Raw genomic sequence first — 14,399 nt, forward strand, 5'->3', positions numbered from 1 at the left:
AGTTCACCCATAACTTCAGGGAGCCCATGGTAGAGCCAGACTTTAATGGATTTTCAGCCATGTCCCTTAAGATTAGCCAACGTGCTTTTCTGATAAGTGCTGGGAAATACAAATCAGTTGAGGAAGTTCTGCAAAATGTGTCAGAAGACAATTTCCTGATTAAAAAACAAAACAAAAAAGTGAAAAAGCACCAGGGCTGGACAGTTCCATTTCTAATGCCTAACAAGGAAGAAATCACTGCAAGCCTGAGACTTTCGGGCTACTTGGATTGGGTGGCTTAGGGGAACCTAGGCAGGTTTACATCCAAGTTACACAAACTTGGAGGAAGCAGATTACTCATGGAATGGCCTGAGCCATGCATGTGAGATGGACGCAAAACACTCAGGTTTTTATGCATCTCCAACAGGGTCTGAGCAAATCAGAGCTGCTCTCCCCAGCCCCCAGAGTGAAATCAGTGCCAGAATCAGGTTGTTCAGCGACCAAGTTGGGACCGTCTGCAACTCATTCCCAAATCCTCAGCCTCACTCAGGAGCATTTTCTCCAGTGATAAGGCTCCATCAGGAAACACAGCTGGATGGAGGAAGGAAATTCTGAGAAGCAAAAAAAATAGAGGGGGTTCCAGGAAGTTCAACCAGATAGGAACTAATGGAATTTGTTTTTCTGTCTCCCCAGCTCCCAGTGTGTTCCTAAGCAAGTGAGAAAATCACAGGGAAAAGTGGGGACAAAAAACAAGTCTGGCAGATCTTACCCTGCAAAACAGGTCCTCACTGCAGGTCTCCAGAGAGCATCATAATTACAATTCAATATTTTCGATCACTTGCTCTCCCTGGGAAAAAACTGCAGACGTTTTCAATTTAGGTCCACTCTGAAGCCCAGCCATTGTTTTCTTCCCCACCTCGTTTTTTTGACTTGTATTTTTTTATTGTTGTTTTAAATAAAGGTCCCTGTGTAGTTTATTAAGGAGGTTTGAGTTGGACACATGATTTATCAAAAATAATTTAAAAAAAAAAGGATAGTTATGTTGAACATTCAGGAGAATTAAAGGTTGCAATTGCCTCTGATTAGTAACACATATCCCAGAACCATCAAAACAACAGCACTGTAGTTTTATTACTTCTAGAGAAACTCTTTTTGAACCTCAGGGGCATTTCCTTCCACATCCTTTGCAATTCCCCTCTTTTGCAATCTTTACAGTCCTCTGGCCAACTCCCTCTTCCTTTGATAAGGTAGATAATCCAAATTTCAACATTCCCCGCTTACTGCTGCAGAGCTGGTGTGGAACAAGGGAAAGGATCCACTACCAGACCAGTCCTTGGCCACTGAGACATTTAGAAAGGGAGTCTGAGAATTCCCTAAGTTGTGCTTTTTTCTTCTCTTTTCCTAACCCCTAAAGGCAGTTTGGTGTGACACCAACCAACCAGCCAGACCTAGTGCAACAGTGGGGAGGTTTGGATTGGATTTAGGAAAAATTTCTTAATGGAAAGGGTTATCTAGCACTGGAACTGGCTGCTCAGGGAAGTGGAGGAGTCGCCATCCCTGGAAGTGTTCAAGAAACACGTGACTATAGCACCTGAGGACATGGTTTAGTGGTGAAAAGGCTTGGAGCTGAGGATTGTAAAGGTCTTTTCCAGCCTTAACAGTTCCATGATTCTGTGATCTCTCCTATCCACCCACTGAAATTCTGTCATGGGCTTAAACTGGAGGCTTTAGGGAAGGCTGATAATCAAAACTCTGGACAAACTCCTGAAGAAGTTGCCATAGCTGACCCTGCTCTGAGCAGGTGACTCCTCTGGAGACTTCCAGGTCTCCTCCAGTCTCAGCAATCCTGTGATTCTAGGAAAAGCAGTTCCTGAGGCAGTTCCTGCATCTTCCCATGAAGTTACACCCAAGTTTTTCTGATCCTAGACTGAAACAAATAGAAATAGGGGAAAAAGAATTGAGCTGAAAATCTTTGTCAGAAGATCAGGAGTGGAATGGCAGCTTTGTTGGGCCATTCAGTGCTTATCAAATGTGTGCTGAATGCTGGTCAAACTGCATCTCTGAGAACAGAGGAGGGAGCCTCAGGAACAGGACTTCAAGCTATAAAATCATGGAATGGGTTGGGTTGGAAGGGACCTCAGAGATCATCCAGATCCACCCCCTGCCATGGGCAGGGACACCTTCCACTGTCCCAGGCTGCTCCAAGCCCCATCCAGCCCAGCCATGGACACTTCCAGGGATCCAGGGACAGCCACAGCTTCTCTGGGAAACCTGTGCCAGGGCCTCCCCACCCTCCCAGGGAAGAATTTCTCCCCAATATCCCATCTAACTGTATTCTGTAAGTCTGAAGCCATTCCCTGTGTCCTGCCAGGTCCTTGTAAATGGTCTCTCTCCATCTTTCTTGCAGCTCCTCTCAGGTACTGGGAGGCCACAGTCAGGTCACCCCAAAGCTTCTCCAGGCTGAACAATCCCAGTTCTCTCGGCCTTTCCCCACAGCAGAGCTGCTCCATCTCTCTGATCACCCTGGTGCCTGCTCTGGACTCGCTCCAACAGCTCCAGGGGTTTCTGGGCAGGGTCACGTCCAACTCTCACCCCCCAGCACCCCCAAGTCCTTCTCCAGGGCTGCTCCATCCCTTCATCCCCAGACTGGATTGATCCCTGGGCTTGCCCTGATCCAGATGCAGCACCAGCACTTGGTCTTTTTAAATCCATGGGATTCCTGTGGGCTTTTCCAGGATCAACAGGGGTACTTCCATGTATCATCTCCACTGCACCCACAGCTGGGAATCTGCAATCAGATTCATGGACAGGAGCAGTTCTGGCTCCTATGGAAGTATGCAAGTCCTTATCCTGTGACCAGGGAAACCAGCCCAGGGTTGCAGGAGCTGAAATCTGAAGGGAACTGGAGCCTACCACAACCTGCAGGCAAATCCAGGGCTCTGCTGGGACCTTCCTACCTCATCTCCACACAGGAACAACTCAGCTCCAGGAGAATGGCAGCACCTTGCTGGAACAACTCAGCTCCAGGAGAATGGCAGCACCTTGCTGGAACGACTCAGTTCCAGGAGAATGGCAGCACCTTGCTGCTCCTGCAGCGAGCTCTGTGCCACAGCAGGGAAATGCCCAGAGCTCAGGGATTTCACACCAAACACAGAGAATTCCTGCAAAGCCTCACGGGGCACTCCCCTCTGTGCCACCTTAAGGACCAGGCTCTGGAACTTGATGGGAAGGGATCATAAGAGTTCATGGGTGCAGTGCATTGAAACTGCTCAGAGCTGGAGGGCCTGAGCAATGCACTTCTGTCCTGTGCCAACTCCACAGATCTCTGATCCATGAAGAGAAGGGGGAGCTGGAGGAAGCCATTGTGCTGCCTCTGGCCTCCTCCCCCTGTGGCTGCTCAGCAGCAGCCAGAAGACAACAAATGCAGCTCCAAATTCTGTTTCCTCCTGCCTGGATTTGCATGGGGAAATTTGGGAGCACAGTCTGGGACTTTTCTGCCAGAAGCTTGAACCATTTCAGGAAATCTGCACAGTAGCCATCAGCCAAGCACTGCATCTGTCAAGGGACTGGCAAAAACATGCACAAACTTAGACACCCTTCATAAAATCCAGGTGATCTGCAGTGTTTATCCACAAAAAAGAGCAAATGTTCTGCAGGGAAAAGTCCCTGAAAAAGCAACTCTTCAACTCTGAATTTCAGAGAGAAAACAATACCATCTTCTTGAGACAACTCATGAGTTGACAGCTCATGATTTAAATCCCAGTTTGTCCTGCTTCCCACTGATCTGACAGCAAGGGAGCCAAGGAGAAGATCCAGGGCATATTTAGGAGATCAGAACCAACAGGTACAAGTTCCCTGATACAAGTTCACCCACAGGATGGGAGAGCTCCAACAGCTCTCACAGACTGGAAGTTCCCAAATCCTTATTTCAGCTCTCAGTGACCTGCAGTGAAGTTCCTCAACAACTTCCAAGAGCAAAAGGAGCAAAGTGTCAAACACTACAGGGCATTCCAGAAATTTCCACTCCATTTCAAGCCCATCTTTCCCTTAAAACCAGAGATTTCCAAGAACCAACAGGGCAACTCCTGCAATATTTTCAGTTGTGCTTTTCCAGGTGTTATTTTTTCCAAAGAATTTTTCTGGATATGTTGGTCATGTAACAGTTTTTTTACCTACTGATAGAGCTGGTCTGTGTCTGCATGTACAAAATGCTAATGAACACATAAATAAAATAAAAGCTGGTCCAAACCTGGATCTCATTACACAAAGTCAGGGGAAAGGTCTTCTCATCAAATATTTATCACTGTTCAGGCCACCTCTGAATCTTTTGCAGCTGCTCAGCCTTTCCCATTCTTTGTGAAAACACGGGCAGTTTGTGGAGATTGCCCAGTTGCTACTGAATGTCCAATTTTATTTTGGATATTCATGGACCTTTCACAGAATCATTTAGGTTGGAAAAGACCTCTGAGAGCATTGAGTCCAACCTTTGACCTTTGAGGTCAAGCAAAACTCTTCTTTGTGATGTACAATTTCCACCAAAAAACTGAAATACTGGAGTTCCCCATCTCCAAAGAAGTTACATCATGATAATCCACAAAAACAAGGATTAAATTTACTCTTATTTCCTCACAGTTCAAACACAGCACTTGAAGTAGAAAAACACACTGGCAGAAGACATTTGGATATTTTGTAATAAGGGATAATAGACAAGGAAATAAGAGAAAGGAGAAGATTCTTGTTTACCTGGGTCTTGGCACTCTTCTGTCTTCTCCCAAAAATGCAGGACAGGTCATGTTCAGTGCGAGATGAGAGATCCTTACCTGGAAGGGGTAAAGAGAGGGAAAAACCCCAAAACCTTCACGTCTGAGGATGCATTTTGGTAACAGTGTGACCCACAGACAGAGAGGAATTGCTCTTGGAGATAAACAAAAATCAGGAAGTCCAGGTTGGAAGGGACTTGGAGCAACCTGGGATAGTGGAAGATGTCCCTGCCATGGCAGGGGGTTGGATTTACCTGAACTTTAAGGTTCCTTCAAACCCAAACCATGCTGTGGTTCTATGCTAAAACCACTAAGTGAAGGTACACAAGAGGAAATGTGTTTATGCATTGGGATCTTTGGGTTCTCACAAGGATTCCCCATTTCTGACAGTTAGGGAGTTACAGCTCCTCCACACAATGAAAAAAAATCCATTTTTGACTTTTCTACGATTTCTGATGTTGCTTCTGAAAAGCAAAACCTCCACCTCTGCCACACACTGGGTTATTCCAGCTCAAAACCATTTCAAGAGTGAAGCAAAGATTTCCAGGAGGGCCATTATTCCCATCTGATTGTTGTGTGGACAGCTGGATATCAGAGATGGATCAAGGAGGGGGAAACAGGAGGGTGTGATGTGATATTCAGAGATACAGGCAAAGATTTAGCCAATTCCACAATTCAGAGATACAGGCAAAGATTTAGCCAATTCCACAGCACAGGAGCTGTTGAGTTGTTCACTGCCTGTGTCAGAAAATTCTTTTGGAAAGGTCAGCAAAAGTTAAAGAAACAAAATTAACTCAACTTGTTAAGACTCTGCTGGGGTCTCAATCACTCGATTTTCCGATTCCAAAATCAGTGATCTCAAAATGAATCTTGTAATGGCCAAAAAAATTCAAATCACAAAAAAATCCCCAAATATGACTTCCTCTTTTTCCTGGGATCCTTAATTGCCCCCGGAGGGTAAAGTGACACTTCAGCCTAGAGGAGCAAGTGTTCCCCATGTTCCTGTTGCCTCACTGCACTGCCTCTAAATGGCCTTGTCCAAGCAAGCTGGAAGAGACTGGAGCTGTGTTCAGCTTTCTCTTGGCCAAGGCTTGGAATGTGACACCTCAAATCTCCTGCTCCCATCTTCAGGCTATGCTTCCTTTCCGTGCCTCCCCCTGATGTGTCCCCCGTTTTTCCTCTAACAGAAATCCAGCTCAGCTGACAGCCCCAATCTCCTGCAGCATCACAGGGGAGCAGCCACTCGAACAGCAGCTGAAATCAGTGTTTTAATCTGAGGCTGGGGTGGATTTCCCAGATGCAGGGGTGGCTGTTCCTCCAGCAGCGAGGCTCCAAACCAGCCCCGGGAGCGGAAGCCGCGTTTGGTGCCGTCGCTGTTCCCTGCTCCCGCTTTTGTGTGAGCTTGTCTTGTTTAGTCTGAAAGGAAGCAGGGCTGCACTTCAACAACAAGGGCCAGGACAGCACGAGCCTTGCTCAAATAACTTTTCCTCTTTCCCTGAAAAAGGACAATTTCCCTGTGTCAGGCCACAGAGGGTACAAGCAAATGTGGAGCTGTCTTGTGGAAATGTGACCGAACATATCAGGGATATTGTGAAAATGAAAGGATTGATCTGTATTATACATGCTCAAAAGACATTTCTTTTTTCCTCTATATTTAGTAAAAGGTTAAATCCAAATCAAAATAAATCCTCTTTGCTCAAACAGGCCATGGCCTCTGTACTTGCGAGCCCTGAACCAATTTAATTGTTTAATGTCATAAAGTGGCAGGCTCATCTTAACAGCTTGGACTTCAAGGTTGAATTATTTCACCAAAAATCCCAAACCCTGATATGAAAATCTGGCCTTCATTCAGATATCAATTAGCTCTGTTTTAGCAGAGGCATTTGCTGTCAGAAAACAATACACAGAGCTTTCAGTTTAATAAATCAGCCATTAGTGGAAACTGATCCTATCCATGCCCTGAAACGGGCACAGACCGTGTGAAAGGGGAACAGAGCAAAAGGGAAAGGGCTGAACAACTGTCAAGGACCAGAACCCGGGCTGGCTGAAATAATGGCATCACTCTGAGAAAAAAAAAAATTACCCAACTCCACAAGAGTTTAGTTCTTGGTAGAGTTTTTCTGGCTGCCCTAATTTATCCCATCAAGTACCTGGTCGATGTAAGAGGGCTTTCCTCTTCCCTCATGCAGGTTTAATCTGATCCCTGATCTCATCCACATGATCTCTGAGCAGGGGTTACTGGGGATTGCAGGGTTAGGGCCACGCAGATGCCCAGGTCACTCCCAGCTCACCTTTGCCTCCTGCTCCCATCCCTGCCCACGCCCTGACTGCCTGGAATATTCACTGCTCCTTAATTCAGCTCCTTACTAAGGAATTGTTTTATTCCCAACACCAGCAGCCTAAGGCCATCCAAAGTTGCCCAAAATAAAGAGGAGCAGCACATCAGAGCTTTAAGCAAGTAGCTGCAGGGGGTTCTAAACCCAGGTTTTACTTGTCAGATTTAGACTCCACGAGGGAACAGATCACCTTGAGCAGGGTTTGTTCTAATCTTGGCCAGGGCTTACAAAACAACAAAACTCCTCTTACCTTTGGCAAACTTCATATAATGGACACGTTTCTTGGAAGATTTGGATTTTTCTTCAAGGCTGAATGTCTTTTTCTGCTTTTTCACAGAGGATTCTAAAAAAAAAAAACAAACAAACTCCAACAAACAGGGTTCAGCTCTCTTAGAGGCACTTAACATTAAAATTCAAACATCAGTGTAATTAACTTTCTCTCTCAAAATCCAGTCAACAACACATCATAAAGTATTATTGAAGGAAGCATTCTAAGTTTTGTCTGAAATATGTCAGTGCTTGTTCTTTTTTTTTTGCCCCATCCCCTTTCTTTCCCATTTCCAATCCAATGTAATCTGAAAAGGCAGATACAGGTACTCCAGGCAAATCCATCTCTGTGGTGAGAAAATACTAATAGTGGTGTTTTCATAGAGTATCTCCAGCACCAGAGTCTGAGAAAGATATAAGAAATAGGAGAAAATAAAATACTGATTGAGCAGAAAGAAAAAGGGGGGAACCCCCCCACAGGATTTTCATTTCTAACCCTACACATGGGTTAGAAATTTGAACATAAGCTGATACATCTGTGTAAGGAAACTGAATGGTGACAAAGCTTTTCTGTCCCTGAGGCCAGCTAGAACAAATTGCCACATCCCTATTATCTCATTTTCCAGCCTTCCAGAAGAGGGACTGCATCTGAACTGTCCTCTGGGAATGGAGCCACTCAGGAGTACTTGGGGAGGCTGTGAGCAGGTTAAAGCCACGTGAAGGATTAACCTCACTATTTAACAGCACAGAGATCACTCTCCTGTGCTGTGCCAGGTTATTTTGGGGGTGCAAATGTTCTCTTTGCGGCCACAGAGACTGTTAATTTACAAAACATTGCCAGAAAGAGAGAATTCACCTGTTGAAAAGTTAATTACTGCCCTACCAGTCCTGAAAAGAGGCACCAAGGAGTCTCTGCTCTAACTCCACAGAAGGTTACTAGGGTGAGGTGTTTTTTTTCCCTCCCTGTGGGATGGGTAAGGAAATCAGCCCATATCCCGAGGGCCAAGTTGAGTCACCTTTTTTATAGGATCCCACCCTGGAAAAGCTCTGCTGCCCAAGCTTTTCTGACTCTGGAATCCCAGCACTTCCCTGCTTGATAGGCAGTGCCACCTGACGAATCCCCGAGTTAAAAATCCTCAGCCTGCAGTGGGAGAGCTGAGGGCCAGCAGGCTGAGATCCACTCTCCCACTCCCACACTAACGGGAAGAGAAAGGACCAGAAAATCCAGTTTTTAACAAAAAATCCTCAATAAAAAGAGTCAGTGGGGAAAGTAAAGATCACCACTAAAACATCCTGACAACGATGCAGCACTTTGAGCCTGGTTTCCAATCTCCTGGCAGCAAAAGGAGCATTGCACAGCAAAGGGTTTCCACAGAGCCTTCCTCCTGCACGTTATTCCTGCAGGGAAAGGGGCAGCAGCACCGCCTTGTGCCTGCAGGGAGGAATTTCACTATGGAACGTGCTGGCACTCGCAGCGGGCAGGGAAATTCATCCCTCTGTCTTCCAGGGACTGGAAAATCATCTGACAAACAGAGCAAGCACTGCAGGAGTATGAATGTGCTTTTTAAAAGCAATAAAGCCACCAAAGTGCTACTTCTGCAGCAAATGTGATCGAGGTGGATGTGCCAAAGCACTGCCAGGGTGCTGTTCCCACTTTTTATCCATAGGAAAGGGACAGTCATCATCACTGAGGATCCCAGCAAAAGAGTCAGGAATTATAGAAGGGAATATAGATGGGAAAAGACCATGTGGTTCCCAACACTTCCACTATCCCAGGGTGCTCCAAGCCCTGTCCAGCCTGGCCTTGGACACTTCCAGGGATCCAGGGGCAGCCACAGCTTCTCTGGGCACCCTGTGCCAGGGCCTCACTGCCAGTGGATGAATTTCTTCCTAATATTTAACCTGATCTCAACCTGCCCTCACTGGGTGCACAGCTAGGAAAAAAAAAGCTAAAGCTACAGACACTGAGGGTATTTGAATGGTGGCATCAACCCCCACAGGGCCCTTCCTTTCCAACCTCTAATTGCAATCCAGCTCTGGCAACTGCACCAGTTCTTTAAGAACAATGAAGTTTTTCAGCTGACTTTTAATGCAGTTTGGAACTGGAGGATGGCCAATAATGTAACATTTGCTCCTGCAGCACAGCTGCAGGCAGGTTTTTTTTCTGGATGAGTTTTGCCAGCTTCAACAATTGCCAAAAAAATAAGTTTCAGAGCGATGCCTTTCTGTAAATCACCAATTGTGACTCTGACCTGGAATTTTCAAGGTGCACCCAAATTTGTTCTTGGTGATAGGAAACTTGTCCCAGCCCCTAAAAGGACCAAAAGAACTGAGTGAAACAGGGAGAAAGATGAGTTTCCAAGGGTCACTTTGCATGAGGTGACCCAGGGAAGAGTGCAGAGCTTAGGACCAAGCCTTGCTCCCTGAACCTGCCTCTGCTGACTCACCGTGGCCCTGGGCAAGTCGCTTCAGCTCTCTGCTCATCAGTCTGCAGGTTTCCCACCAGTTACACCTCCCTGATCTTCCCAGGGCTCAAGTTGCAACTTGGGTAGGATTTAGTTCTGAAGGGAGACAGGAACTTTTGGAATTTCCCCATGAAATGCTCTCCTGCCTCTCCAGGAGCTGAGTGACAGCACCGAGTCCTGGGTGGCCTCGTGATTTCACAAGGACAGCTTGCACAGCAAGTTAAAAAAGATGTTTTGAGGCATCATGCTCAGAACTTTAATCCTAGTTCTCCAGGATTAGAAAACTTCCTTGCTAATTGATTTTCCTCCTCTTTCCACATTTTGTCTCCTAGAAACCCTTCAGGGCTCAAAGGTTAAGAATGAATGAATGAAGAGTTGCTGAATTCACTAATGTGGCAATTCTGGCCCAGCAGCACAAGGACAGGCTGTGCCCAAGCAGGAGCCCTTGGTTTAACAACACTCCAGAGAGGTGTTCAGATACAAAAACAGAGTTTAAACTGCATTTAGCTAAAGGAGAGGTGACAAATCACTTGATAAACCAATTCTTTCTCTAAGCTCACACCCATCACAACTTCCTAACTTCACTTTCACAAAGCAAGGTTAGTTTGTAAGAAGCTTTTCAAAAATAGAAGACTTTAAAAATAGCTCTTTTTGGGAAAATTTCCCCACCTGTGTGCTCAACACCAGGGCTACAAAAATCACTTTATGCCACACTCAAAGCAGAGATGCAGAACTCTGAGGCAAAAGCCACAGAGCAGCTCTCCAAGGACAGGAAAAGGAGGTATTTAAGAAGCCACTGGAGCATGGAAACCAAGTGTGACAGTTCAGCAGCAAAAGGAAGGCAAAGCATTGCAGTGCTGACTGATTGTTGTGAGCCTTCAGACAGATTCTGGGTGCTTTATAAAGAAAAGAAATGTTCCTCTAGGTACAGCCCAGGGAAAGTGTCCCAAATATTGTGATCCTGTGTGAAACAAACAAGTTTAGCATTTTACATTTTCTTTCCTCAAGAAAAAACCTTTCTTTGAGTCATGAAAGCAAAACTGAGATCCACAAATCCATGGTCATGGATGGCAACACATCCTTTGGCTCCCAGTGATTGTGGGCAAGGAGTTCTCAACCTAATCAAAGATGTTATTTGCATCACAAACTGGGCCTCAGGAACTTTTTTAAGACACAGAATGGAAACTCTGCTGAGCTTCCAGCATCTGATTGAGCCAAGCATGAACCTACCTGTTTCACCCTGTCCATGGCAGCTATTCAGCTCAGCCAGGAGCTGGTTGAAGTCATCCTGATGAGCAATCCAGTTGTCCTGTAAATATCACCCACATGAATACATGGCAGAAATCTTCAGAACTAACACAAGTCTTACAAAACAGATATTATGACTCTTAGAAGTAAATTAATTGAATATATCCAATCCTTGTTAGTGGAAGGAAACCTGGGAAGTTCCACAGGTGTTAAGACTAACCCCAGCTCCCACAGCCATCCCAAAGTGAAATGAAATTAAAAGGGTTGGTCTTGGAAAGTCCTAACCAATCCTGTTTGGTACATGCTACCACCAGCTACGACAACAGATTTCACTTATATTCCATTCAAATAATTGTATTTTTGCTGAAATGGGATCCATTCCCTGCCCTGGGCCTGGTGCTCACCTCGTGGTTGATGGTAGCTCCTAATCCCAGCACGTCGTTTTTCACCTTGACCCTGATGTGTTCTGGATTTCCTTGCTCCTGAGCCCCGAGACCCTAAGGAGGATTTGAGGGTAAAAATGTAAGGATTGCACAGCAGCAATTAGAGCTCTTGGACTGTAAGACAGTTCACAAGGAAATACAGCAAGAAATCACAACTTCCTGTTAAATTGCCTGCGTGTAGCTGAATTTATTCACAGGTATTACCACACAACACACAAAGGTTTTTAAATTCACTACTTAAGCCTCCAGCAAAACATTATAAACATTAAAACAGCAACAACATGAAGTAGTTGGGTGATTAATCAGGAAACCACCTGACATTCCTAAGCAAGCCCAAAGTGTTCACAGTTTTTAAACAAGACACTGCATAAGAAGAACACCAAAATTGTCTCTGTCACTGGGAAGGTTCATGGGAGGAAGGCAGATCCACATGGAACACACAATCCAGACCAAATTTATATGGGAGGAGAGCAGGGAGGGGCAGGGGAGAAGCAGACTGGAGCCAGCAGGACATTCACACCTCCTTCCACCTCCTAAGTGGATGAAAACATTGGAGCAAACAACTTTGGGGCTGTTTAATATGAAGCAATTTCAGGTTCAGCGTTATCTTTCTCAACTCTGAAGTCAAGGCTACAAAATTGGCAAATTTTGCCCAAAGGCAAAGCTTTGGGTTTAAAGCTTTTCTCCTGGTATTTACCTGCTTTATGCCTCATCTGTCACAAATCATCAGCCAAATGTGTTAGAGTTAATAAACATAGATGTGGTGCTGCAGTGGAGAGAAGCCCAGCAGACACTTCCTGGGATATCAAATATTTGAAGGGATGGGGTCTATCTGGAAAAGGCTGTTGCTGTTACAGACAAAGAAGAGTTTATTTGGTCAATGGGGTGGAAAGTTTGCTTTGAAAGGTCTGCTGCCCAAAAAGTTTGGAAACAAGCACGACACACATCCTTCCCTGACCCAACTCCAGTACAACCCATCACAGGACTGGTGTTAAGCAGCCTAATTTCACTGCCCAGATGGGTTTTGTCCCTTAATTTGGTCAAGGGAAAGTTCCATTTGTCCAAGTTTGTAATGGAATGGAGACATAAATCCTTCTTGTACAACTGCTGGCAAGGAGGATCCAGTATCTCGAGTGGGAAACGTTGTGAGACAACTGAGGCAACAATTTAAATCCAAAAATGGGCTTTAAGGCATTTACAGAATTGAGAATGGTCCTAATTTTATGCCTTTTAAGGAAAGTCTGGAAGAAGAAATCTCGAAGAATAATTAAAGGTAGTGGGGTTTTTGTGGAGATTCTCATCTTTAAACACCCTGATGTGCAGCCCCAAACCTCAGGTTTGCTGAGGCACCTCTGTGGAATTAAACCTGCAGTTTGCAGGTGTCTGTGCTGACCTGGAGGCTTTTATGAGTGCCAGAAACCAATGCCCTCAGCCACAGGTCCTGGCTGGAGCTGGGAAGGGACACAGCTCACAGCATTTGGGGGGTTCAAGGAACAGATCAGGAAAGAATCTTAAAAACAGGCGAAAGACTAAAGCAGGTTCTGGAGTTGCTTTAAAGAGTATCAAAAGCAGGGAGAGAATTGAGGGTTTAAAGGCAGCCTAAAACCTTGAACCTGATTTAATGTTCCAACTCCTGCTCTCACTTGGGAATTCAGATTGTCAGAGAATGGAGAGAAACTGGAAAGCAGGAGAGGCACAAACAAGAGTTTGTAACAAAGTGCAGAAATCCATCACTGCTCAAATTCTCTGTGCACTTAGGGGGATAAATCAGAGTCCCCTGGCAGGTTCAGACCCTTCAGCTACACAATTCTCCTTTAGATCCTACCTTTCCTTTGGACCAGCCCATCTTTTCCAGCATCTTCTGGCCAAATTTGGAGTCGTCGTTGCTCCAAGCGCTGTTCCGTGGATCCACGGACCATTTCTGCTTCCTCCGGGCTGCAGCAGGAAGGGAAAATTCAAACAGGCTCTGCTGGCATTCCCAGAGAGTTCTTGGTACTGAACCAGTTCAAACAAAACCCTTCATTACAAAAAAAACCCTCCAGAACTTATGCCAGACTGAATATATTTCTGGGGTTAATTTTACTAAACAAAAAAACTCAGTAACAACAATAAAAGCCCAGTGAAAATATTAATTATTAATGGGAAGATGCCAAAGCAGGATTGCTACGGAAGTTGCTGTCCCTCAGGACGGGCTGCAGTTCAGGGAAGGCTTTAAGGATTACCATTTAGGTGTAAATTCCATATTTATTCCGATTTTGTTTTACATCTGGCTTCAACATGGAATCTACAGGGGAGGAGATTATGATGCTGCTTTCCCAGGTCTGGACAAAATCAATTCTCCAGGCTTCCCTTTGACCAGAACCCAGAAATTTTAATATTTGCCTTCCTAACAAAAGCCGAATCAAAAATCCAGTGTAAGTGAACAGAGAAAGGGAATGACAGAACACAAACCCATGGGATTTCAGCTTTTGGATTTCTCAAAAATTGTTTATGGGGAAACTGAAAAGCTGCCAGAAATGACTGCAGGAGTTAAGAGATCCAAAGGAGAATCAAGGCTCCTTTGTCCTATGTGTATTCCTAAAGAAATTACAGATTCCCAGACCCACATGTTGCCTTTCCCACCAGGAACAGCTTCCTTGAAATCAAGGAAGAGCAGCCAGCCCAGCTAAGCAGTCACTTCAAGTGTGCACCTAAGCCCAGGCAGGAAGAGAACCTAAATAAACAAGACAAACAAAGGATGGGAGACAGGAAGATCAGAAACTTCATCAAACACCATGGGAAACGCTGGATCAAAAATGACTGGTTAACCCAAGGCCACACAAAGGCAGGGAGAAGCCAAATCCAACGAGGTGTTTTCAGTGTAATCAGGAAGTCATCGTTCCCTAAAAGACAAGATTTGGG

At 45.3% G+C, this 14,399-nt stretch overlaps 1 protein-coding gene across 1 annotated transcript in view; it reads right to left on the reverse strand.

The window, feature by feature from the left end:
• The window catches only part of PINX1 (PIN2 (TERF1) interacting telomerase inhibitor 1), a 59,714-nt gene that overhangs the window by 39,739 nt on the left and 5,576 nt on the right, over positions 1-14,399 (reverse strand). The window contains exons 2-6 of the mRNA XM_063423159.1: positions 13,324-13,433; positions 11,460-11,552; positions 11,038-11,116; positions 7,326-7,418; positions 4,723-4,799 (exon numbers count right to left, since the gene is read on the reverse strand). Coding sequence (XP_063279229.1) covers positions 4,723-4,799; positions 7,326-7,418; positions 11,038-11,116; positions 11,460-11,552; positions 13,324-13,433 — 452 coding nt within the window. The remainder of the gene's footprint in view (positions 1-4,722; positions 4,800-7,325; positions 7,419-11,037; positions 11,117-11,459; positions 11,553-13,323; positions 13,434-14,399) is intronic.

This window comes from Prinia subflava, chromosome 2 (assembly GCF_021018805.1).
Source record: "Prinia subflava isolate CZ2003 ecotype Zambia chromosome 2, Cam_Psub_1.2, whole genome shotgun sequence".
In the NCBI taxonomy this organism is placed as follows: Eukaryota; Metazoa; Chordata; class Aves; order Passeriformes; family Cisticolidae; genus Prinia; species Prinia subflava.